At 40.7% G+C, this 25,450-nt stretch overlaps 1 protein-coding gene across 1 annotated transcript; it reads left to right on the forward strand.

Annotated features, from left to right (window-relative positions):
- Positions 1 to 1,385: 1,385 nt before the first annotated feature.
- On the forward strand, positions 1,386 to 25,147 carry LOC309580360 (sodium-dependent neutral amino acid transporter B(0)AT3-like; the record flags this gene model as incomplete). The annotated part of the gene is made up of 12 exons (XM_082294278.1): positions 1,386 to 1,542; positions 10,193 to 10,333; positions 11,898 to 12,035; positions 13,054 to 13,235; positions 13,639 to 13,749; positions 18,755 to 18,867; positions 19,143 to 19,271; positions 19,876 to 20,032; positions 21,322 to 21,526; positions 23,121 to 23,280; positions 23,747 to 23,909; positions 24,935 to 25,147. 12 exons carry the CDS (start codon positions 1,386 to 1,388, stop codon positions 25,145 to 25,147), a joined length of 1,869 nt encoding a protein of 622 aa, XP_082150404.1.
- Between the last annotated feature and the right edge of the window lie 303 nt (positions 25,148 to 25,450).

A 25,450-nucleotide genomic window follows, 5' to 3' on the forward strand; every position in this document is an offset into this window, starting at 1 on the left:
GATTAAATTCATTTACATTCAATTTTCAATTTTTTAAAATTACATTAATGTAAGTAACTATTTAAACTATTTGAAGATATTGCCCTTTAATGGGCAGAACATTTTTTGTCGGATTTTCCTGCTGATAAAAAGCTCACCAAGAATGAGTAACACCACGTGCGAAGCGGCTGGCTGCAGGTGCCAGGTGTGGAATTCAGGGTGTTGCTGGAAGGGCCCAAACCCAGCCCAAGGCATCTCCTGATTAGAAGAGCAGCAGAGGAAGGAGTGATGGTGGTGTGTGCCCTGGTAGCACTGACGTTGTGCAAGTGCTGCCAAACCACCTGTGAGACAACCCTGATAAGAGACTGGGAAGTTGAATTGCTCCATCTATGAGTCTGGATAATTGCAGAGCTGTAAGCAGATGAGCTGTGACAGCCTAGGGATAGTCATGTAGCCTTGATCTGAAACCAGGTTCTGGCTGGATGATCTGCAACCTGATCACATTTGTGTGATTAGCTGCAGAGCAGGGCTTTTATTTTGGGGAAAACAATTCACCTTCACTGAGAAGCTCTTCCCATTTCAAGAGGGGAATCCAGGCATAAAGTGTTGATTTACTGAAGCAAGCAAGCTTACTGGCTGCTCTGTTTTGTGTGGAGTGAACTGATTTGGCATGCACACCAGCAAAACCCTGGCATGACCAAAAGAAAACAGAAAAATATTCCCACATACTTTCAATAGAAGGAGAGCATTCAGCTCTTGCACTCATCAGTAACTATTTAATGAATAATAAAAATAGTCACTGGGGATTCATTGACAGGTGGGAAGTGATTAACTTCTAGCAACTATTGTGAAAATGGACCAAATTCTAATGTCTGAAAATACAAGGTCTAATTTTTCTTGGCTTTTTTTCTAATTGATTTTTTGCATTTGAAAAAGATGCCTTCATTTATTTACTTCTATTAATAAACTAAGAAAGGAAATGCCAACATTTAATCCACAGATTTTTACAAGTATTTTGCAATTTTAATTAGTCCGCTGCAAAGGTTTCTTTTTAATTATATTCAGCATCACACTTCTCTGGCAGAGTCTGAGAACATAAGAACAGAAAATAAAAACCTTTTTGATCCTGAGTTACCCATTAACAACATATTCCCAAGATATCTAACTATAGAAGGAGCTGCAAAAGAGGCAAGAGTGGTAACTCTCTACATAATAATAATTCCTGGTTTTGTCTTTAAACTGCAGCCTTGGCAATGCCACAATCCTTTGCATCAGATGAAAAGAAAGCTCCACCCCTCTTCCAAGATCCTCTGTCACCCCGCATAAAACCTGTAGGAGAGACAGGTTTCGATGCATCTTCCCATTTTTAGGGAAAGGGGATAAGGAGCCAAGGATATTTCATTAAAATGTCAAAAGATTTATCAGCAACACCTGAAATCCCTAAAGAAGATGGCAGACCCAAGTGGGACAATAAGTTCCAGTATATTTTAAGCTGTATCGGATTTGCTGTTGGCTTGGGGAACGTGTGGCGATTTCCATACTTGTGTCAGATACACGGAGGCGGTAAGGTTGGAACGGGGCTTTGCCAAAATACTGAACTGCAATTCTCATACAACTGTACTAACTTCTGGTGGGCATGGAAATTACATCATTTATATCAGTTATATCACTTTTTAAAAAACACTAGTTCTCAATAATGTTTTGCACTGGTTAATTAGCTTTTTCTATAGAAGTATATTTAATTATAAAATGATACATTCATTTAGGAAGACCAGGCTGATGCCGACCAGACTGATGACAGAGAAAATCTTTGTTAAAGTTTTTATACTGCTACTACACTCCCAATGAAAGCAGGAAAATGAACCTTGCAGCTGGCTACCTTAAGGAGAAGTGAGAAGTCCTGGGGAGGCCTGAGGGAACTGGTCCCTAGAAAAATGGCCACTGAACCTCCCTTTGGGATGGTGAGTGAGCCATTCCCCACCCTCCTCTGATGCTCTTAGGAGCTACCTCATCATCTGGAATTGCTGCTGCACAAAACTAAACTGTGCTTTTGGTTGTCTGTGAGGCTGTTGAAAATGTTCAGCTGATGCAGCAGCAACAGGAGCCTGCCAGGTGTCATGGACAGCTGCCTAAGCCTGTGCCTGGGCAGCAGTTCCAAAAGGAATTGCTTTAGAAGCAGACAATTTGGTAAATATAAATGGATCAGAAAAGAGTACTTGATAACTTACTGACCACAAAAGCTTTTGAAATCTTCTGGTAAGCTGTCTAAAGAAGAGTGAACAAATTGTTTCAGCCTAGTTTAATTTGTTATCTTTCAATTAACTTGAGAAACCAAAAATTCACACCTGGAGAAACTGTCAAATGACAGAAAATATTATCCCATCCAAGTTTGTTTTACTAAGGTGTCTGTATTACTTGATGAACTACATATATTTCAATCATCTAAGGAACCAAGAATGGATATTGCCTGTAATGGAAGGTGTTTCAGAGCGAAGTAGCCACTTAGGGACTCTGGTAAGCAGCTCGATGAATGAGCTATAGCAGGTTGTATCAAGAGAAAGAATCTTGGCAGATATAGGCAGAGCACTAGGAAGCAGGTAGAGATACTGCTTCCTACAGTAAGACAACTTCTGAACCCCTGACTTTTTCTGAAAATCCACTTTTCAAAGTCAACTTTAAAAATTAGACAAAATGCAGAAAAGTGCCAGCAATTATTCCAGGGTTGGAAAACTTCTGTGACAAGAAACAACTTGAGAATTCAATCTATTTAGGTGACGAAGTTGAAAATTGAAGAGTATGTTTATCATAGTGTATAAACAAGAAAATGGAAATTATTTTGGTGGCAAGGAGCTTTTTAAGGCTGAATATGTAACAGCTGAGAGTTACAGTTACACAAATACAAATAAGAAAAGACAAGAACCAGTAGGTTAGATTCCTCCCAAGACACTTAATGGTTCCCATTATCTATTTACAAGACGTGACACCCAGTGAAACTCCTGCGGAAAAGTGCCATAACTGGGTGGCAAGAAAGCCATGAGTGCACACTGTTTCTCTGCACTTGTCCATGGGAGTTACTGGGAAAAAAACTGTCAGTTCAACTAATTATACCGACATTAATGAGACATGATGAACATCTTTAGAGAGACATTCCCATAGCACGTATGGCATGAGTCCTGCAAAGAAAAAGTTCTTCTGGAGCAGGAGCTTTAGGTCAAATATTCCACAGCAACCCAGGTGGCCTTTCTATCTTGGAAAGCAAGGGAAAAAGCATTCAGGATTAACAAATAACATAATAAAGCAAACATAATGTGATATTTTTGTAATGTAATGAAGGATTAACACAAAGTGCTCAGTGGAAAGTTTGAAACTCCCAGGCAAGGCCATAGCAAGATGCAGCTCCTCCACACATCTCATTGCACAGAGCAGCCTCTGGAGCCACCAGCTGCATGAGGCTGCACAAAACTTGTGCAAAATTGCGATTAAGATGAAATATTGTTCTACTGGCCATAAAAAGGCTCTCACACTTTCCTATGAAGCACCAATGGTTGCTTCTCTGTGGCCAGCTGTGGCCAGTGGTGTTTCAACATCTTCAGATCCCAGCCTCACTTCAGAAGACAGCGATGCTCATCTGCTCCTGAGGTTTGATCTCTGCCCTCCATCCTCCCTTCTGGGGTCCCCTGCATCCCTACCCTACAGACCTCACCACCCCAAGAGAAGCATGAGACCAACTGCAAGGAGGTGACCTATCTTATGGACAAAACAGTGCTCAGAAAGTCTGCTTGCTTGCATATCCAGCTCCAAAACTCTAGTTGAACTTGTAGGGACAAAAAAGACAGGGGGTAGAGCAGGTTTAAAGGTAATAAAAACAGGAAAATGCTGCAGGGACAAGGGCTGTATTGCTCCTTTGCTCCCTGAGTAGTAATGCTGCCAGTGAAAAACCAGTTTAAAATAGCCACCAGACTCACTAATAGCTACTTTGCATCACCACCAGGAGTGGCACAAGACAGCGGTGAATTAAGGTCAACATATGGATGTGCAGCCAGTGTTTGGTCACTGGGCCTCAATATACAGTTAGAAGAGCTCAGTAGCAGGATGGACTCTGTAACAAGGTGCTCTGGGGTTTGTGAATAAGTTATCCTAGAAAGCTGGCATTGGAAAAGTTGTTATGAAGTTATGGAAAAGAGTTATGAAGATCACTGAGAAGACTGAGCTCCTGCATTTACATCAGCGCATAAGGCAGCTGCATTTTCTGCTGTTAACTTAAGGCAGTGACATGGTTTGGGGTTGCATTTTTGAAAGCAAACAACTCAGGTGCAAAAGCCCAACAGATTTTCAGGGGCACTGGAGCATAAATCCTGCATGTGTGCATGTAAAGATGTGCACAAGGGAGAGACCAGCAGCACTGTGTTTAACTGGGAGCCCTGAGAGGCACCATGGCTTTACACCTGCAGCCACAATTACAAGCATGGTGAAACCAGGTATGGATATGGCATAAACATGCTTGAAGGCTGAATGGCTGCTGGGGTAGGTGATATCCTCGTTTCTGCATTTCTTCAAAAACGAGAGATGAAAACAAGGGCTTGTGTATTTGTCTCATGTCAGCTGTTCCCATCAGACCTCTGGCCCTGATTCATCGCACATTAGCGTTACTGAGTAACTCAGATCTAATATAATATCAGTTCTGCTGACATTTATCACCTGCTGCCGTTACTGATTATTTGGATTTATTGCCTGAGTTAAGTTAGTTATTTACCTTTCATGACTAATGGGTATGAAGGTTGTTTGCCACAGTCAGTGGAGACAAACACAAATGTTCCCAGGTAACTGGGACTGAAAAGAAGTCTCTAAATAGCCCAGTATAGAGTTTGTCACTTAAAACTGAGACACTAGCAAGTCATACATATGAGTATACTTAAGAAAAACCAACCCAGTTCTAACTAGAAATGACTGCAGTGGACTTTTGATTATAACTAGTATATACATTTTAAAAAATATATATATATGTATGTCATATATACCTGCTTGCTTAACCCACGGGTATTAAAAATATGTGTAGTGCCTGAGCCTATAAAATGACTGAAAAATATCTTTAATATAAAATACAGTTTCTTTCTAGGAAAATAAATACACATAAACACTACAGTCACGCTAAAAAGGGACAACTGTTTACTTCTGGGACAACCATTTAGAGACTTTCATAACCCACAGCCTACCTGACCTTTTGCTCAAATTTTAACTACAACGTGCTGTGAAATGCCTGGTTCACTGTGTCCTCAAAAGGAAAACAAAACCTAAGAGGAACAAAATGTGTAACTGGAAGACACTGTAAAAAAAAACAACAACAAAAACAAACCAAAACCAACTCAAACAAACCTATTATGTTGGGAAGAGCAGAACAGTTCACTCTCTGACAGAAAAATTGGGTTACAGAAAGTAACAAACTTCATTTTCTGGTTTGCTGACATGCCCTTGGTGAAAAGCTGTGACATGTGGAGTTGATTCTTTCAAAATTTGTTATATTTGATTGCCCTTTACAGCTCAGGTTAGTGCATACTTGTATGTGAGTGCTGGTTGCTTGCATCCTTCACATTTCACAGGGAAGTTCACCAAACTTATTTTATGAGTGATCTTTGGGTGTTACCCATCTTCATTTGAAATGGCTATTGCCCCTTTGGTCTTCTGGGCATGGTCTTAGCTCCCTCACTGCTGCTCAAGGAGGCATAGTCATTTATATGGGAAATTCAACCCTGCCAAGTTTCAGAGTCAGCAAGACGTGTAATGTGGCCTACAAAGCAATATCAGTGCCATCATAATGCACAAATAAAATATGAGTTGCTCATAATTTCCATCTATATTGAGGCATGTGCAGAAGACATAAAAGAGGTCATGAAGTGCTATTTTCTAGAGAGAGGGCTGAGCATGATTAAGTTGCTTTTATTCCTACCTGATGTCTTGATGTGATTCCTTGCTGTGTTGACTATCCTACACTGCTTAGCTGAACTCCCATGGAGAGAGTCAGACAGGTCTGAAAATCCCCTTTCAATAGCTAATATATTTTTCTCTGTATCTGAACAAGTAGTTACCACCTATTGCATAAAATTGCATAAATTATCACAGGTATCTTGCCACTCAAGTTCTCAGTCTTTTGGAAAAGTGCACCCATCACCATTCCTATTTACCAAAAGAACTGATGAAGTGGATTTCCAAATGCTTGGTGCATTTTATCATTTTGAGAGGTGCTGTCTGAATTTTTCAGACTCTACAGATGTATTTGCTTCCAAATTACTGTTTTTCCACTTTCCAGGTCATTTCAGTCTTTATTATTTTTTTCTATTCCTAAATCTCTATCTGAAGGAAAATTATTATTCATGTTCTGGCCTTTCAAGTGCTGTTGCATCTTTAGATAATCGTTTCAATTCACTTGCTTTTCTTCTGCTAGCTGATCCACAGGCACCAGTTAAGATGTAAGATTGAACACATGGATCAGTTCTTCCAAGTCTTTCCCCACCATTTAGGAAGTCTTATGTAGTATCCCAATATCAAGCAAAGCTACTGGGTCTTCTCTGCTTCTCACTGAGGCCCATCGATTTCTGCTGGTCTTGGTACACGTAGATTAGGAGGTCACCTGGCTGATACTTCAAACTGCTTTACAGTTCCACTAGTCCAGCCTGCTGGTCTCTCTTTCCAAGTGACAAACCCAATCTGGTTGTTTCACTCTGCTTTGCTGGTTGCTGAGAACCAACTTTACACCGCGCTCCTTCCGGAGCCTCCTGATCTCTCTGTCCCGTGGTGCATGGGCAGCTCTCCACAGGCTGCCTAGAGGTTCATGCACTTCCCACCCAGACTGCCATGTGCAGGTGATATAACAAAGGTTGTATCCTTCAAGTGTCATTTTGCTGGATATGGCTGGGCAGTTGCTTTTCTGACCTGATTTTCCTGTGCATTGCAATCGAGGGGTCAGGTTCTAAAAGCCCTCTGCGTATCTCGAGTGCACCCGGTCCTTTCTTGCCTACTGCTATGACTGTGGAGCTGTCTCCACTCCAATGGCTCTTCAGCAATCGTGTTAAACACTGGTGCTCCTCGTCACTTGGGACTCTCTCGTTAATGACACCAGCTTACCAGTAGTGCAGCAGTTGCAGTTGGTGACAGCCTTATTTGAAAAAGCTTTTGTAGGCCTTCTGTGCCTTCTCATGTGCGTGGGGATTGTTCCATAGCTTTGTGATATCCTTGTGCAGGATTCCTTCCAAAATAACATTTAACTCATGTAAGTTTTGAAGAGTTTTGGTTTTTTTCTCTTGACCTACTTTTAGTACCGCGTATATCTACTTGCAGGATGGATGCTTTATGAATCTTCAGTGTCTTTCTGACAGAAGGAATGTTGTAGACTAAAATTTTCCTACATTGCACCCCAGGGATGCAACTAAATCATGCTTTGGCAATACTTTTGATGTTTATGGGCATTTCTTCAGGCTTTTAAAGTACTTAAAAATGCTTAATCACTATCATTTTCCTTTTTCACTTTTCAAGAGAAAAAAAGATCCCTAAACATTTTTGGTTTTTTGGTTTTTTTAGGTAGAATGTGCAGACACAGGATAATTTGTTACTTGTGCTTTACAATTTTTTTCTGCTAAAGTTTCCTTTTTCTATGCCCCACGGAAGCCAAATCTACAAAGTTCTGCTGTGCCTGTGCTAAGCATCATATGGGTTCTGATGGGGTTTTGCTGTGCTTGTGTTTGAATGCTCTGGTTTGTGATACCTGCTGTGTCTTAGGTTCTCTGCTTCTTGGATTTTCTGCTTGCTTTCTCCATGGTTAGATTTCTCATGACATTTTTTTAAAAAGGTACTTAAATTTGGCCTTCTGGCACATCCTCCTCTATCTATTAAACAGACCCCTCGACTATACAGTGCTAGAGGTCCTACTCACTATCCCATATCTGATACCTTTCTGTTAATGTTTTTCCATGTTTTTCTATAGGTGGGGGATTTTATTCTGGAAAAGAGTAAGCTTCAAGTGCTTCAGCAGACTCTCTGCTCTTTTCCTCTTTTCTTTTTGCCTAAAAATACTGTAGTCCAAAGGAATGAATAACTAAAATCTTATTTTACACTACAAGCCATTTACTTGAATTAGGTTTGAGAAAGATTAGCTTCACAAACCATTTCTTGTTAACCCATTCTTTTGCCATATTTTCCTATTTGCAGATAGCAGATTCTTTTACATCATTCTCATGGAAAACCAGTATTTTTTTTCTAAGTGTGACATTATGTTTTGCCATGCCGTAAATATGCCTGAAGATACACACAAGTCAGCACAAAGTAAACATGCTTTTATCAGCAGAATGTCTAAACATGCTCTGCTGCCAGTGGCTCGACTAGCAAACAGAAAAGGGGAGAGAGATAACAGTTTGCACTAATTATTACACAGTTATTTCCCAGGAGATATGATATGGGAGATAGGTTGGTCTCTTACGGAGTGCTCTGCTAGCAAGGGCTCAGCATGGATAGCAGTGAGACAGCTGCTGCCCAGAGCTGCTGGAGGGCCAGGCAGATGGATGAAGAAGTAGAGTGCTCTGTACTGCAGCGCTCTGGTCACTTGCCTCAGTATTTTGCTCTTCCCAGGAGACAGTCCAAGGCATCAGACTGTCAGGAGGGCTGGGCTGGCACCCTCAGGTGTCCTGTGGAGAGGAATACTGCAGCAGGTTTGAAATATAACACAGGACTGACCACGGCAAGACGTTACTGGGTTCTTCTGGAAGGGAACTCAAACTGAGGATTTAACATACTGGGAATTAACTGTGAGATTCCTTTTTCAAATCTGCTTCTCAGTTAAAAACATTTTAAGAATAGCGATCTTAAGGTGAGACATTTATTTCCAGGTTTGGCAGTTAAGGAAGAGTTCTTTGCTGAGGAGAGCTTTGTGATTTTTGTTCCAATGCATACCTTGATAAAAGGCTAAACCATTCAACAACATTCTGGGTGTTGTATGTATTTATTGCAGCACCTAGCAAGAGGTAGCAAAGTTATTGAAATACAACACTAGCTCAAGAGATTAGATTTTATCTGCCCAGCCTTTCTAAATAGCCAGTGATTGCAGAACCCAGGCGCCATCCCAGGTGGAGACCAGAAATCCTTATGCATTCCCCCACCTCTCTCTCAGGAAAGCATAAAGAAAGTTTCCAGAGCTGGAAGAGCAGAGCTGAGCAGACCCAGATATGAGGTCTGGAGGCAAAGCAGGTTTATTGACAAAGGGACAAGGAGCACAGAATCTGTACATATTTGTAGGAGGACTGGGAGGTGGCTGAGGCAGGACTTCTGTCTTTGTTGCCCTGTTTGTGGTCACAGTGGTTGTTGGTCATGGCAATACACTTCAATCAATCCCACCATTTCAATTTAATTGGACGTTTGGGCAGGTGGTATAAACATACTGATGAAACTTCTGCTCTCACAAAAATCAGTATCTGTGCAAAAGGGGGGAGACCCAAATGTGTGTCCCTTCTGAAGGAAGGTGGGGAAAGTGCACACAGTTTAGCAGGAACCAGCCAGGCTGTTGGTAGGACTGGGCCCTTCCCACAGGCAACCAACAGGACCTGCTGCTTCTGGCCCAAGGGACATGTTGTGAGGAAAACAGAAAAGACATAAAGGATACAAACTGGGAAGAAATGAAGTTTCATGGCTCACATGTCTCAGAGAACAACTTCAGCCTTGCTTTCAGTTTTTCATTAGCCAGAGGCTTTGTGCTCTGAGCTGAGCTTCATGCAATAACCTAGCCTGGGGTATACAATATCCCGTTTTTCCAGTGCAGGACAGAGGAGCACAGGCCTGAGAGCTTTAAGAAAAGAAATGAAGCAATGCACTGAAGAGAAAACAGAGGGTTTAGGGGACAGGCAAACCCTTGTGCTTTATGAGAAGGGGGGCAAAAGAAGATGCTTAAAAGAAAGGGAAATGGTTGAAATAGTGAGACTACTTATAAAGGGCTGTGGCAATGCCTGAGGGAAGTGTCCTGCAGCGCTAAGCATCCCAGTCCCTCCTCCCCCATTTTCACTACCAAAATTACCAGCAACAGCTGTTACTTGGTAGGTGTCCCTAGCAATGATCCCTCTCTCAACACATCCTACAAGGATTTTGTTAGGCTCATAAAGCAGATTAGTGATAAACCAGTAATTTCAGTGAGATGCAGATAATCATGTGGCTTAATCACACTTAAATGTCTTTTCAGGGGCTTTCCTGATCCCATACTTCATCGCTCTTCTCTTCGAAGGAATTCCACTGCTACATCTTGAGCTGGCCCTAGGGCAGTGCCTGAGGAAGGGCAGCATCGGAGCCTGGAACACCATCTCTCCTTACCTTGGAGGCGTTGGTACAGCTCTTCAGTCCCAGCTCAAGGAACTGCAGACAGCTCCCACCCAGCACTCACTTCCTACAGACCTGGGCCTGATGTTTTTTAGGATATAAAAAGAAATGAGTGTTAGGATTAAAAAGAAATATTTTGCAATGAGGGTGGTGAGATATTGAGGGGTGGTTTCCCTGGAAACATTCAAGGCCATGCTGGATGGGGTTCTGAGCAACCTGGTCGCGTTGAAATGTCCTTGTCTATGGCAGGGGGGTAGGACTAGGTGATCTTTAGTGTCCCTTCCAACCCAAACCATTCTGTGATTCTGTAATTCTGTATTGCTCTCACCAGGCATTACTCCAGGCACATTTTAGGCTCATTTTAGGAGCCTGAAATGCCAACCTAATAACTTTTGCTGTGGAGAGATTAATGAACATGGGCTCTGCTACACAACGCTGCCCCATTCCAACCACACCTTGGTGCCATACAAGAGCTGCCTGTCCACAGTGCTTCTTGCTCTTCCCTCACAGCCTCTCCCAGACCCAGTCTTCTCTGTCCATGAATAGTCAGACTCTAGGGAGGACAGAAAGACAGGAAATCAGGGATCCTGAGAGTCCAAAGCACCTGGGAAAGCGCCCCTCCACAAGAGGGTGGGGCTATTGAAGGGACTTTATCAACACAGCTGAGCACGAGGGACAATCCACATGGCAGACAGACAGGTGTGCAGTCCTGTACTGCCAATTCTTTTCTATTTATCAAATACATGAAAAAACACATCTGGTGTCCTGTGTCCATTGTCAGGCTGCAAAAAGTGATCCAGAACAGCCACCATCAGGGGGTTAAGGCATTGACTCTACTGGTTGAGGCAATACCCTTGTGCCTGGAGGGCAAGGGGAAACTTTTGGATGCTTCAGCCAGCCCTGCTGGATCATGACCTGCTTTAAGCAGGTGCCTGAAATGGGCTTGGCACTAACAGCCCTGCCTGTGGGCCTGTGTGGGAGGAGAAGGGGTGGGTAAGAGGACCAGAGGGCAACAAGGAAGAAATACCAAGCAGCAGGTGGTGCTTCCAGCTAAATCCATTTCCTACAATTAGGCATGTTCATACTCCCTGTGCAAAAATGCAAGCAAGCAGAAATGGTGTTTATATTCTTCCCTCCTCATCACAGGAGCAAAACAGTTACCAATGTAGGGCATAGGTGCATGATTTGGGACAAGAGTGGTCTCATGCAGCTACAGCACACTGTAGAAATTTGGTCTCTTTTGCCCTCTGCTACTAAAGTTGTCTGGTATTGTTGAAAACAACAGATTATATACTAGAGCAAAGATTTCAATTTCAACTTTAATCTTCTGTGTAAGGAGAGAGTGTCAGCACTCCTAGAGCAAGGCTGGTGATCTGGGGGATTGTGCACCAGTGTTTAGCTACTGAGGACACAAATGCCTAACTTTCACAGGAAAATCTCAGGATGGGGTTGGGGGATGGAGAAGAAAATCTTGAAAAAATAGGAAATGCAAGCTTCTAAGAGCTAGTGCTGTGATTGACTGATAACTTTTTTCAAAGCTTTTCTGAAGTGAGATCTTATGCTTTCTGCAGGAGTTGGTTCATGGATGGTGTCGGTTCTGGTGAGCTTATACTACAACACTGTTTTAACCTGGGTGATGTGGTATTTCATAAACTCCTTCCAAGAACCTCTTCCTTGGAGTGTTTGTCCTCTAAATGAAAACAGAACAGGTAAGTACACCTCCATGACAACTGCTAGCAAAAGGAGGATCACAAACATCAGGCTCTGGGCTAATCAAGAAACTCTGAGAAGCCACACTTTATTTGGTCCTGAGTTGTGCACAAGTCCTGGTTTGATTTCCTGTTAAAAGGTACAAGAGTCATGATAGCCTACTCAAATTCATCAAACTCACAGGAACAGCAATAGCCAGAAAGTCCATGAGTCCTTTTGTTTGACTTTAAAACGGGCAACAAAATAAAGAACAAGTCCTGTTATCCATTACAAAACCTTTAGTAAGACAGAAGTAAGACAGTGTATGTAAGCAGGATAAGGAAGAATGCGTCAGGTTTTTAAAACTATTTTTCAAATTTTTTTTTAGAGTTTGAGAGAGAACAAGTTCCAGGGTACAGCAAGAAATATCATCTGAGTAAAAGGCTAAGAAAAAAACCCGAAACACAGCAGAATTAAACTTTCTTTTGGAGGCCTTAGGACTGTTCCAGAGTAGGAAGACAACTAGACATCACAGGTTGTGGTGTATGCCATGTTCCCAGTTCCCTTTTCTTCAGGCAGAGCCTGGCTGCGGAATGCCCACTCCCCTGGATGCAGATGCCTAAAGTTCCTGTTCACAGAAGTCCTGGAAACTAAAACCAAAGAAGCCAATGCCTGGGTCTTTCCCCACCACAGGGCCATGACATAGCCAGGGGAGCCTGGGCTTAGATGTATCCGCAGGTGCCTGAAGTCTGTTATGGCTCCACCAACTTGCAGCCATACAGCTAAAAAATTTTAGTTTTCACTGCAATTAATTTAGATTTTACCTTGCACTGGGTATGACACTGTTTCGAATTAGGAAGTAATCCCTGTATAAAATGCTGGTGATACTCTGGTGAAGGTCTCAAGGAAGTCTCAGAGTCTCAGCTTGCTGTGAGAGTTTGTCTTGCTGCACATTACAGACACTGCAGAAAGTCCATCTCTGTATTTGATTTTGCAGCCCACAGTTTATTCTAACACTTGCCACTTTTTTTTTTTCAGGGTTCAATGAAGAATGTTATGAAAGCACCGCAGTAAATTATTTTTGGTACAGGAAAACTTTGAACATAACACCTGATATTGCTGAGAGTGGCACGTTACAGTGGTGGCTCATTTTGTGCTTGGGGACTTGCTGGGCAATTGTCTATCTCTGCACCATCCGAGGAATTGAAACCACGGGAAAGGTATGGAAAGGGTAGAGAAGTGATTATCCCACACTTTGAAATCTTGCCCTCCAGATACTGAGTTTTTACCACAAGGAAAGCCTTCCCCATTTACCACACTAGCACCAGTCAGCGTGCTCCTTATCCAACGAAGTGAGAACAGCAGTGCAGGTGGCTTCAAATGATGCTTCTCTCCTTTCCCATCGCAAAAACTTCTGCCCTACCAGACTTCCCTCTCACAGTTTTAAGAGCCATTTTGTTACAAATATATTCTGTAAAAGTACACCCTGCTTATTTGAAAGATGGCCATATTCATCTGTAGCTGTCTGATCTAATATTATTAGGACTGTATGTTGCAATAACTGAAATAGGATTTATTGAAGTTATTGCCAGTAACTGTCTGTCTTCTGGCTCCTTACTTTAGGCAATTTATGTAACAGCAATATTTCCATACCTGGTCCTGACTATATTCCTTATTCAAGGACTCACTCTACCAGGAGCCACTGATGGTCTGCTTTACCTCTTCACCCCTAATGTAAGTACTAGAAATATTTTTCCTTGTACTCCCCCTCAGATTTCATACTGTATGCTCATTTTCCAACAACTCCTGGTTTAGATGTCTATCCAAGAGCTCAGCTAAGCTCTTTTTCTGAGATGAAGTGACTTAGTATTTTAATATATTTTCACAAGACAAGAAGCAGCAAAGAATTTAACAGTTCAGTAGTAAACATATCAGAAAATACTGGAAAATTAATGATAAGAATAGTATGGGTGCCTCAGTCTTGAACGTGTAAGTGAAACTGATGTACTTCACAAGTACATGAGAAAGATGGGATTTCCCTGCCACTGCTACAGAATTTACACAGCTTTAGTCTTTTAAGAATTCACAAGGAGAATGACTGAGGAATTACACTGTAAAGTGATTTTTTTTTGAAGGTTGGAAATCATTTTCTCCTGCCCCTGTTTCTTCATAGTAGGATTTTCTCCCCTTCCCCATATCTCTTCCTAAAAGACAGAACTGCTGGAGAACAGCCTCTCTGCCATTTTTCTAATCCTCCCATATGGACAGGAGTTCCAGATCCCTCCACATGCTGGCCATTTCAGGACTTTTTCTACACTGTCCTTGGCAGCATTCCCAAATGCAAAGTCAAACTGTCCCACTAAGTGGTCGCTATCCACTGTAGGCTCCTCACAACTCTGCCTTCATGGCTAAAAAGCTCCATAAAGTGGTGGGTGTAGAGGAAAAGCAGCACCCACTGACACATTCTCAAGCATCCACTGCCTCTGCAGCTACAGCAGTGCTTCAAACACAGGAGCACTGGGTTTTTCCCTTTCCTTTCCTACAACAAGAACACAGACATTGAAGAAAACAAAAGCCAAGAAGCTCAGAAATGCTTTATATGCCAGGCTGGAAAGGGAGAAGAGCAAGAGAAGGCTCAGATGAGACACCTTTTTATCCCTCCTGCTGCATGCCCAGTGGCACACGCATCCATATAAATGCTGTCAGAACTCAAGAAGGACAAGCTTGGTTTTTACAGATCAGGACACACACTTGCATTTTTGCAGGGCCCAGACAGGACAGTAAGAGCTTGGTGCAATGTCTTAGGGAAGAAAGCAGCTCAGGCAAGACAAACAGAACACACCTTGGGCCTGTTGTGCTCTGGTCTCAGCCGAGATGTTGGGTTTCTCTGGAAGAGCTCAGGCATCTCTGGGACTTGGTTTGCAGTGATCCTGAACTGAATGATGAAAAGTAGATTTATGTGTACTCACAAATCCTGGAGGTATTGCAGTGCTGAGGAGGAGCAGATCATCGTAAAAGAGACAGATGGATTTGTACACTGGCAACAGAAGTCAGAATGAAAATCTACCTGCAGTCAACCAGCAGCTGATGGTTAGCTGGTTTGAGGAAGCAGATCCTGGGGACATCCTTGAAAGGACATCTGAAGATGGTTTTAGTGATGCTCTTATCTACAAATGCGGAAAAGCTGGTGAAACAGCCTGGTAAGTGGTATCTGCTATTGGTGTTGGTATTGCACAGAAAGTTAGTGTAAGACAGAGATGGCTTTGTTCAACTAACCTACCAATTGCTATGGAGGATTGTTGCACTTCAAGGACTTCAAAAGGACAGTAAGCACACAGCTTCAACAGTGCCCTGCTCTTTTGTCCCCCTACCCCACAAGTGTGCAGCACCAGTACTGCCTTTGCTGTTGGCCTATTCCCACCCCTGCTGTGAGCAAACACCTATTTTTCTTTTACACTTCTCCACAGGGATGTACCAAAGTGAGTTGTACAGGAGGGCTGTTAGGTTTTTTGGCACAGATTTACTTGGCCCACCCAGGCCACATCAGTTTACAAAACTGTAGAGCATATTTCTTAAGTGTGTGCTGTTTTCTTCTTATTTTCCTGTCTTCTTGCAGGAAAAGTTTTAGCAAAATAAAGTAAGAATCAGATCACCTACTGTCTGTTTCAGCTTACTTTTAAAATAAATAAAACCAACCTTCTTGACATCCTTCCTTAACTGGAGGCAGTATTTTCCAACTTCTTTCTAACTCTGCAGTGTAGCAGAAATTGTAGTTCTCTGTAACAGCTGCCACATCCACTATCTGGTAACTGTGACACCTCAGTGTTGCTTTTGAAAATCTGTGAAAGAAAATACTATCTTGCACAAAAAATACCATCTTATCCAGTTTCAACATCATAATCACCCAACTGAATTTAATTATTTTTTTCTAAACCACAATTTTTAAAGTTTTTTTCACTTTCCAAATTTGTATTTTAGTTCTTGTTAATAAGTACCACAAGTAATAATAGCATGAATACAAATTTTGATTATGCAAGGCGATGGTTTTATTTTCATGCAGAAATATATAATCAGCTTTTGCCATCTAACACACTTTCACACCCTAAATTTTAGGCCAAATAATGACTACTACTTTTCATTGACTTTCAGACATAGAGAAGTCTGATGATTTACTCACCTTCTCAAAATTCTTGGTTACTTGGAAAATGAAGCTGCCAAGAAAACAAAAAAATCCTGAAGTGACACCTGAGGGGAAAGCAGAAAGAAGTTCTACAACAATGATGCCACAGAGGAGCTGGAACAGACCTTTGGAAAGGTTTTTGGAAAAGTAAATAACCAGAGGCAGCAGAAAAGAAATTCCAACAAACATCAGCAACAGTCTGCATGGTTCAGCTTCAGTGGACACCTGTGTCACCCAAGGAATACAAATGTCTCCTTCTCCAGTCTCTTTCACATTTGAAAGAGCTTCAGAGACCGTAAATATTTGGGGGTTCTCTGTCAATGCACAATTCCAAGAACTTGGTTGGGCAACTGCTGCCTGTGCCCAGAATTCAACAGCTATTTAACAAGCAGTGAGAATGGCCAAGAAAAAAAAAAGGCAGCACAGGCCTCAAATCCTCTATTCACAGAGACAATTTGTAACTTTCCCCTCTTTTGCAGTTATGATATATTACTGTACATGGACACTTAAAGCACCTTTCAAGGTACCTGGTCCGTCCATATTGTTTCTGGTATTAAGGAGAACAAAAACACTACCTTAAGTGCAGTATTGTGTGTTGGCCACCTGCTTATGACAAAAGCATCAGGTGTTTTTACACCAAAATTACACATCACAGGGACCCCAGTAATTTTTAATTCTGTTTCCCTGCTTCACATATTCAAGAAATCAAACACCTTACCACTCATGAGGGAGCAATTATACTTCCTTTCCTCCTTACTCCCCTGTTCATTCATTAACACTCTGACTGTATATCTTCATCCACATGTTTCTGGCATCAGCACATTTTTTCTTCTGAAGATATGCTTATAAAATCTGCATGCCATATGAATATAAAATAACACTTTCAATAATTTGCTGAAGACCACATAATGACATTGCCATGACATGCTTGCACGCCCCTTATCTTTCAAGTTTGGGGGTTGATTTGTATCTTTTGGAGCCAATAAATGCACTCTACCTAGTACCAGTCTAAACTACCTCCAGACTCATTTGCCGAAGTTCCCCAGTCAGAAAGCCAGACTTTTAGGAGACGCATGTGTCAGCACCACCTGACTTGGCAGCACTTAATCAAAGTGTGAAGGCCAAACAGCCACATGAATGCCAAGTTTCTGCGGCGCAACAGAACCTGCACAAGGTCCTGTCAAGTGAGCACTCTAGTCTTTGAGGGCTTGACTATGATCTTTCAAAACAAACCTCTAGAAGGGTTTGCCTTTGCTGAAGCATTTCAGCCAGCAATGCTTCCACGTATCTGCTTGCTGTGTTGTGTTGTATAAAAGGTGAGACCAGTTCTGCCAGGGTCAAACACTGGTAATCCCTGTGGAGAGAGCACCTGCAGTAGTGGCATTGCCTGCATTCATCCACACTGAGGTGGACCCATTATTCTTGCTCTTCAAGCTCAGGCAGCTTCACAGAAACCCAAAATGCTATGAGTGGTCTTTTGGGATACATGCCTCTCACTCCTACAGACGTTCCCAGTTATGGACTAGCATCACTAGCACAGGCACACAGACACAAAACACACAAGTCATCCTGCATGGCTCGGATGCAGATTTGACTCAGACTGTCGTAAAACAAAGTGAAATGCTCTACAGCCCCACTATTACTTTTGAACAATGTGGCTTTTAAAACACTCTTAACATTTCTATTCCCCTTCCTTGATAATGGATCAGAAAGCAATTCACCTGGTAGGGTATGAATATAACACACCACTTTGTAGTTTCTGCAGGAAAGTAATATTTATTGATCACATTTACATTTTGCGCATTATTTATGTTTTATCTCTTTTTTATTGATTTCAATGGCAAGATTCCTTAGTGCAGCTATTTAAAACTGCTTAACCTTCTCTGTAATCCAACAATCATTGTTTGTTAACCTCCTGTATCACATTGTCCTTACATCAAAATTCAAATTTCACTGTCAGTTTCTCCTTTTTCTTTGTATTTCCTATGTTGCCCTTTTATCTTTTATTGCTGTTTTCACAGCACTTTGAATCTCAGGTGCTGTTCTAATGAGACTTCTCTTCTTGTCTGCTTGGGCTTTTAGTTGTTTTAATTGAATTATTTTTAAAGCAAATTTTAAAAGCTATAGAATCACTTTCTGTCTTAAAACAATTAAGGTTTAGTATTCATTTATATAGCTTTAGGAAGATAATATGCTTTAACTGTAGGCTACTAAGTATGTGAGTTAAATAGAAGAAAGAAATTGAGGAAGAATGTAATGTATTGTCCCTATTGTGTTCTTAGTGTCTATCATTTAGAACCACATTTTCATCATCAGACAGAAGAGGTGCACAATAAAAAAGATTATATAATTGTTGCACACATTTAAATAGCCTCAATGATATCCTTGAAAACACCTGTTTTACTGACCTGTTTAGTACCTATTTCCATTTTCAGAGTATTTAGATGGCAACACAACTCAAAATTTCAGAAGTGAAATAAGAGATGAGCTATAAGAATTGCAAGAGAAAATGAAGTTTTAGTTTAAGCCTAATACATGCGTTTTTTCCAATTATTTCAGCTGAACACTTTGAAAAATCCCCGTGTATGGCTTGATGCAGCTACACAGATTTTCTTCTCTCTCTCTTTGGCTTTTGGAGGGCTTATTGCATTCGCGAGCTACAATCCAACAAAGTACGTAGAACTACAACTTTTATAAGCTGGCTAAATTCTTGCTGCATTTTGTGCAATTTCTTTAAATTTTCAAAACTCTTTCCTTAATTTTTCTAAAGGATCTTTGGAAAAGGATCTGTCTTTCTAAAAGGTGTGGTAGATTTTCTAACAGAAGCGGGGGGAAGGAGGGAGAGAAGAAATTTAAAGAAAAAAAACCAACTTTGCAGAAATAACTGAATCACAGATAAAAAACCTACCTTTTTTAATCACTTCACTTGTTTGAATGCTATCTCTAGAAATGACTGTGAAAAGGATGCTGTGACAGTAGCAATTGTGAACAGCATGACATCCCTCTATGCTTCCATCCCAGTCTTTTCCGTTTTGGGGTTTAAAGCAACCACAGCCTACTGGGACTGCTTGGACAGGTGAGAAAGTTGTGTTCCCAAAGTTATACTGTGGTTTCACTGCCTAAATAGATAATGTGATAATGTGTTATTTGAAAAACATGCATTTAGAGGATTTATTTTCTTTAGAAAGGAAAAGCATCTGTATGGAGAAGTTTAATGTAAAAATATAAAGTACTATGGCACTGAGTCAAGGATGGTCATTTGTAAGGAAGACAAATTATAAAACAACCCATTCCAAGTAGTACATCAAGGTTTTCACCTTACTCTCAGGTTAACATTAGAAGTAGTAAAAAACCACCACCTTTTTCTATTTCACCAGATTCACTAAGTTATTAATACAAGTAGTGGAAATGATCTGGAGACCTGATAAAACAAAAATGTTTTACAGACTGCATCTGCATAAAGGACTTGGAGTTTTTGTCTGAAAGAGACAACACTAAATAGTCTGAATATTTTCTACTATTTTATATATAAGCTGTCAACTAATATTTTCCCTTATATTGTAAATAGCAGCACAGAAAGTAAAAACAACTTTTGAGTAACATCTGAATACATGGCATAGCTTTTCCAGCCACATCATCTGCAAACTTTTAAACTAATGATATGCTGGCTTCTCTGGCAGGAATATTATCAGTATCATCAATGAATTTGATCTTCCAGAAGAAAGCATCATGCGACAGAACTATACATCCTGGATTAGTTTTCTGAATTCATCATATCCAGAAAAAATTGCTGGACTCAAACTGAAAAGCTGTAATCTTCAAGAATTTCTTGATCAGGTACCGTAAGTGCTTTCAATAAGTAATCTTTAAACAAAGTTATGCAGCAGGATTGGTATCTTCCTTTTTCTTGTATGTACATGTACTCTGTTTGACATGCAATGATATATTACACATAATCATGCAACAAATCAACTTCTCAACATTTGAAATAACAATACTGCTGTAGGATAGTCTGCATGTGTAACTGTCTGTTATGGCAAACAAAATTACATGTTATTATCACAAAACTTATCTTCAAGGGTGCTCCCACCAGAAGTCTACCATGGGCACTAGATTCAGTCCTAGTTTGGTTTACAGAAGTAAACCTAATAGGGGGAACACATCTAGATGAAAGAGGATAAAAAATGGAAGCTGAACAGGAATCTCCTAAATCTGTATTTAGGAAAGTATCAAAAAACCTATTACAATGTACACTGTTTGCCACCAAAATACATCACAATCTTCTTCCTCTCCTTATTTTCCAACCCTCCTAAAACATTTTCCCTACCACTAAACACAGATGTTTCTTCTCTGTTTACTTGTCCTACCTCATTCCACTTGCTCCAGTGATCCTGTTTGGAGCAGTCAGAGTGTGCTAATGCATGACACACTTATGTCAACGCACAATGATGGTAAAGTAGGCTATTTTACTCACATGATGGAGAAATCCAAGGACAACATTCCAGCCCTGGCACAAGTCAGTTTCTTTTGCCTCACTTCTTCTGATAGCACCCATCTCTCATTTACAGCTTGAAACATTTTACTTCCAAATTACAGCAACATTAGTATTTTTTAATGCTTACATTTAAATATCCTTGTCCTTGGGAGACTAAATCAAAAGAAATTTGGTTGAAAGTGGCTTTTTTTCTATTAGTCTTTTCTGCCTTGGAAGCTATGGGGGGTTTTGAGATCAATGATTCACCAATTCTCTTGGTCTTAAGAGTGGTAATCATATTCTTATTTACACCTCTTTCTTTCCAGCAGCTACTACACCATGGATTTTTTAAAAACACATTTAAGATGGCATTAGCAAAACAATTGCTATTACAATCACATCACTCTGATCTGCTTTACTGTGAACCCATCTCTCTGTGCAGGCTAAAATTCTGCTCTATGATAGCCTAGATATCTCTAGTAGAATATTTAAAATCAAACTCCCCACTGCCCATTTTCTCAACTGCTGGCTGCCACAGAAGCCCCAGGCACCCTTGACTGAAGAGAAGGACAGCTGTGTGCTATAATTACTTTATACCCAAGAAAAGACATTGTAATGTGTATTTTTATCTATCTGTTTGTGAATTCTGCAGAGTGTCTCAGGAACTGGCTTGGCTTTCATTGTTTTCACTCAAGCTATCATCCTCATGCCAGGCTCCCAGGCCTGGGCCATCCTGTTTTTCATAATGTTGTTCAGTTTGGGCCTTTCTTCCATGTTTGGAAACATTGAGGGTGTCTTCACTCCTCTTCTGGAGCTTCGAATTATACCTAAATCAGCACCAAAAGAGCTATTATCTGGTAAGGTATTTGCTTTGTTCAAAGAAGCTGGCTTCCTTAGAGATGCACAAACTACTAACTGCTTAATTAGTATCATAGAGGAATTAATAATTTGTAGTGTTAATTCAGCTTAATCTCACAGTGTAAGTAAGGGCAGTGGATTGTGTTTGCAGAAGATAAGCTGAGAGATGAGGTAGCAGTTATGGCAGAAGCTGTCAGGTGACAATATTATATTGCCTTTGCCATTTTTATTAGATTGCAAATCAAGCTGTTTCACTCTGAGAAAGCTTGTTAAATTGCTAGTCCTGGAGTCAAGTTCACTCTTAGCTGTTGCAGACATCAGGACGAGCCTTGTCTTCCCCTAAGCCTTTGACACTGATACAAATCGCTTTAAGGCACCCAGTGACATCAGCTGCCATAACCACCTGCTCTTAAACTTACCACTGTAAGAGGGGTCATTCACCCTTATTTCATCCAGGTTTATGCTGCTACAGTTTCACATTTATTGTGAACATGTCCAAGTAGAAAATTACCACTTGAAAAATGAGGGATGAAGGTGTATGATCATGTTCTGGCACCAAAACTGGAATCTTTTCAACCAGAGACGGTTACTGAACGAAACCTGCTCCTTAAGAACCAGGCTCAATGAGAGTCTGAGAGATCCTACCGTGAAACTGGTCCAGAAAAATCTCTGGCAGTTGCAAGTAATGGATTAATATTTCTGAAATGTGCCCTTTTAAATCCTTATGGGAAATATTGCTGTTGTGCCTTTTGTAGAGTCTTCCTGTGGCATCTAAATTGTATCCCTAATTTTACAAATTTTCATGTAGAAACAAATTTATTCCCAACTTCATGAGGTACCAATATTATTTTTAAATTGATCTTCCAATTGTGAACTTTAAAAAAAAACAAGTCTGGAGCCAACATTTTACAAAAATGAACCAAAGGCCATCTCAGAGTTAGAAGCAATTAGCAACACATTAGAAAGACATACAAATTAATCAATTTTACAGACATGTAGCCCATGCATGTGTCCAGCAATACCTTTATTCCCTTCTTTCCTCTCCACTTTTTCCTCTCAATTACCCCAGATCTAAATCTTAGCTAAAGGGGAACTGGCTGAAGTGTGCTGAAACCCAAATGATACATGCTGGAACATAAGGGACACACACATTTGTAGCTCTGGGCTCTTTGAGGAAATGGGGGCAGAAATCCAGGGAGTCATTACACTTCCAAGGTGCCACCTGCCTGTGCTTTAAGCCTATGGCTGCACAGAAATGAGGCACTTGAAACTCATTACATCAGTCAAAAATTAACACTGGGACACAGCACAGCGCAGCCCAGGCTGTCTGATAGAAGGAAGCATGAACAACTGAAGGATGCTCTGAGTCACATGAATGCCTTCCTCCTGCAACAGTGGTGCCTCTTGGCCAACACACAGGGGAAAACTGAGTTTGGGAAGTGGTATTAGCTCCTCTAAGGAGAAAACAGCTTGTTGTAACTCCATAGAGGGAGAGGGAATGAAAATTATTAGAACAAGAACACAGTAATTCAGAACAAAAATAAACCTACCAAGTTCAGTACTCCAGTAACAAAGATATCTTTTTTCCTTCAGGTATAATATGTCTAATTAGCTTCCTCATTGCTCTGTGTTTTACACTGGGTTCAGGGAGTTACTGGATTGACATTTTTGACAGATATGCAGGCTCAGTGCCTCTTCTCGTCATCGCTTTCTTTGAAGTGACTGGAGTTGCATACATCTATAAAATTAAAAGGTATGTTGGGAAGTTATGGAATTTTTTTCTCTTAAGACATAAATGAAACTCAGGTTGCAGTAATTTTGCCCCTGACCTGATTTGATTTGGTGCTGGTTAACTGAGACTTTTTCCTAACATGCTATGTTTGTTTCCTTGGCAATTTTGTCTTTTTATTTTAACTATCTGAATAGTTTACAGAACTACTGCAATATTATCATCATTTATTTATGCTTAAAAACCTTAGACTAGGTGCTCAGGTAATTAAACTGCCAATGCAAATTGGTCATTCATCTCTGGTATGGATCAATAAAGACCTACTTGAATGATATTATTATTTACTCAAGCGAGTAATAAGTTATTAAATAATGGTATGAAATAGAAAAGATTTAACAGTGCTGGTTTCCATCTTACAGAAAATTATAAAAAAAGGAAACTGTTACTACTTTAGATATGACATTATCATAAACATGCCTTCTTTTACAAGGTTCAGTGAAGATGTGGAATGGATGACTGGACGGAAACTCAATCTCTACTGGCACATCACATGGAGGTTTATTAGCCCTCTGCTCTTGCTAACTGTCTTCATGGCCTTTGTTACTCTTCAGATGCAGAAGCCTCCAAGCTACACAGCCTGGAACCCTAAATATGTATGTTCTCAAATATTTCAGAACTTCTAATAAAAGCAAGAATTACCTATTTTCCTCCCTTACCAGATCCTTTAAGATCATTGTTATCTACTGCTTAGAATGCAGTCTGAAGTGATGTAGTGCTCAGAATGAGAAGGCTCAGGTGTGCAAAGAGGTTACACATAATAAAGCTGTCTCTTCTCGAGGTGTTCCACATATTCCATGCTCCGTATTTCTTACGGATGTGTGTGATGCTCAGAAGTGTTGAAGTGAAATGTGTCACAGACATTCCATACCTACAGGGGGGTCACAGGTAGAACAAATGCCTGAGCAGAGCTTTAGACCAGTATCACTGGGACCCTGGTGTACTTTTGACAGGCAGACAGGGAGGGAGGAAGGCAGTGTCTGAGAACAGTGTTGGTTAATTCAGCAACAAAGGCATGTCCATGCTGAGAACATTTGATCTGGATGTCACTGTCTCACATCAACTGCAGTTTCTTTGATCCCTCTCAAATACACCCTGTGTAGGGGTTTGAAGATCAATTCTGGTCTTAAACTATATGAGGATTACACAGCAGCAGTGTCTCCCACAAATGCCATCAAGTATCTATCATCCCAAATAAACTCATAGCCACAGACTTGCAGAAATTGCTTTATCATGATTCCCTCAAAATCTCTGATATATATCTTCCCTATTTGACAAAGAACATGCTCAGTAATTGCTGAAACCAGGTAAGCTTTGAGTACAACAAGGATGAACACAGTTTAACCAAGAGAGGGTGAAGGTTTGATAACACTTTGGGCCATCCCCATATCCCCAGGAATGTGTCACAATTCCAGCTACACCTTTGAAACTGTAAAACATTTACAGCTGTCTCTACACACAAAAGAAAGGTTTGCAGAGGACCCAGCTACTGAATGCTACTGTAGACTGAGAGTAAAACTTTTGTTACCCTTACTTAAACAGTGTAAGAAAATAGCAATCATAGCAAAATCTAAGTGTACCTGCCAATTATTTCTTTTGCTTGCTTTTTTTATCTCCACAGGAAGGCTTCCCCAGGAAAGAAGAGAAGGTTTATCCACCTTGGGTACAGGCCATCTGTGTGCTGTTGGCTGCCCTTCCTTGTGTGTGTGTACCTCTGGTAGCACTCTTCCATCTGGTCAAACAAAAGCGAAGGAGCAAGGACCCAAGCTTTGTACCACCAGAAGTGTTTTCATGTCAGGGGGCTAACAGCAACTTTTCTCATCCAAAAGAATAAATATCCATTGTACCTGTCTGTAAGTAAAAATAAGACAGCCTTTGTTAGACATTATTAGCTGTTATTGGGTATCATTCAACCAACCTAGTATACACAATTCATACGCTTACAGCAATCGTGACACTCTATAAACAATGCTGTTGTGTTTCCTTTAATTTCTACCAATTTCTCAGCTTCATGTATCTCTCCAGCCAGAATTTAAACTTGGAAAGCCTCTTAAGTATTGCTGCTGCCTTCTGTCTTCCTTCACTTTTAAAAAACCAGTCTGTTCCTAAGGATCAGCGACACAGATTGGAATGCAAG

Source organism: Coloeus monedula, assembly GCF_965178545.1.
Source record: "Coloeus monedula genome assembly, chromosome: 1".
NCBI lineage: Eukaryota > Metazoa > Chordata > Aves > Passeriformes > Corvidae > Coloeus > Coloeus monedula.